This window comes from Eimeria mitis, genomic scaffold (genome assembly GCF_000499745.2).
Source record: "Eimeria mitis Houghton genomic scaffold, Emh_scaff451, whole genome shotgun sequence".
NCBI classification, from domain to species: Eukaryota; Apicomplexa; class Conoidasida; order Eucoccidiorida; family Eimeriidae; genus Eimeria; species Eimeria mitis.
The window spans coordinates 13,293-14,844 of record NW_013572829.1 but is presented as its reverse complement, the minus strand read 5'-3'; the positions used below and the strand labels follow the sequence as shown (position 1 = coordinate 14,844).

At 51.9% G+C, this 1,552-nt stretch overlaps 1 protein-coding gene across 1 annotated transcript; it reads right to left on the bottom strand.

Annotated features, from left to right (window-relative positions):
* Nucleotides 1–178: 178 nt before the first annotated feature.
* Nucleotides 179–1,321, bottom strand: EMH_0012810 (SAG family member; the record flags this gene model as incomplete). The annotated part of the gene is made up of 4 exons (XM_013499646.1): nt 179–287; nt 377–774; nt 862–1,037; nt 1,219–1,321. The coding sequence occupies 4 exons, from the start codon at nt 1,319–1,321 to the stop codon at nt 179–181; spliced, it is 786 nt and encodes a 261-aa protein (XP_013355100.1).
* Between the last annotated feature and the right edge of the window lie 231 nt (nt 1,322–1,552).

Genomic DNA, 1,552 nt, shown 5'->3' with positions numbered 1-1,552 from the left:
ATCCGCCAGCACTCAACTCCGCCCTGATGCTCTCACCAGCCGCGACGTTCTCATCTGCATCGAGTGTACAGTATATGATCCGCGGGCTTCTACACCTCAGCATGTAGAGAAAGTCCTTGTTTCCCTCAACCATAAAAAAAAAAGCCCCTTCGATCATCCCTCTTAAAATGCATTTGCTTCACAGCATGCTGAGGCCAAGGAAGGCTAGTGCAAGGCCGACAACGCCGGGCGCAACAGCAGAGGCAGAGCCTTCGATGGCGGTCACAATCTGTCCCCACTGCTCCTCTCTGCAGTACATACGCCGAGAAACAAAAACAAACTCAAGTGGAGACAGAACACAGGAAGAAGAAGGAGGCATAATGCATGAAAAACTTACGTGAAGGGGGCCTTCTCTTCGTCTAGTGCATCGGGGACGGTCATGCAAATCAAGGCTGAGGCTTTTGTTTCTGTGCTTTGTCCCTGGTCTCCTGACTGTGCTGCCCTTTCCGCTACAGGCGTTTTTTTTGTGCATGTGACGACGCGACAGTCTGCAGTAGCGTCCTTTGAAGGGTTGTACAGGGCTATGAATGACAGGTTCTCCTGATTTTTGTACAGATTCTCTTCGTTCTTGTTGGCCGGAGGCAACCCATCAAAGTTGCTGTAGGCGCCCTTCCACTTGTCCACAACGGCATTGCAGTCGACGGAAGCCGGGTCGTCAATCGGAAGGTATGCGTATGTGCCGGTCTGGAACTTTGCTGCTACCTCAACCCGTGAAGCTTTTTCTTCTCCTGCATCCTAGAAACAAGAGAATTGGCAGGCGCTAAAGTGATTTGCACAACCGAATAGCTCCTACGGAGGGCAGCTAGAAAGGTAAATACTTACTGGAATCAAGTGTTTACAGACAGGCATCCATGCCCATCCATCGTCTGGTTCGCTTGGAGTAGTGGCTGTATCAGGCAGTCTGGCTTCGGTTTTCCCCGTTTGTGCTTGAACGAGTTCGCTGAGCCCAGCGGCCACACGAGCACCATTGACCTCGGCGAGACATTGGCCGTCGTCTCCTGCGGAAAAGTAAGCGGTGAACATTGGTTTGCAAGACAAGCGTGTTATACTGAAACTATTCAATGCCAGTCGGACACTCCCAGTTCGTTTGTGGGGTTTTGACCCGTTGGACACAAAGGGGCTTGGGCGGCTGGGAACGTAGTTGAACCAACCAGTTGCACATGAAAATGCGAAACATACCAAAAGCTACTTTGTAGGTTGGCTGTTCTCCTCCACTGCCACCGGCTTTGCCCAGGACGAAGAACGAGGCAGTGACGACTGTGAGCAGATTGAGAGGCGCCATTGTCACCGAGTAGCCGTCGAGTCAGCTAAGGAGGCGTAGACACAATCTACTAAATCATCAAAATATATGAACAATACTCAAATTGCAGATGACCGACGACGTTATCCTTAGCTTCAGCTGCCTTGAGGTGGCCGGTGCCGGGGGTGCGCGTGAACGGACGGCGGGTCGGCCAGGCCACTGCCCCTTCGCTGCCCAGTGTCTCACGGTAACTCTATGAAGTAAATAATCTCT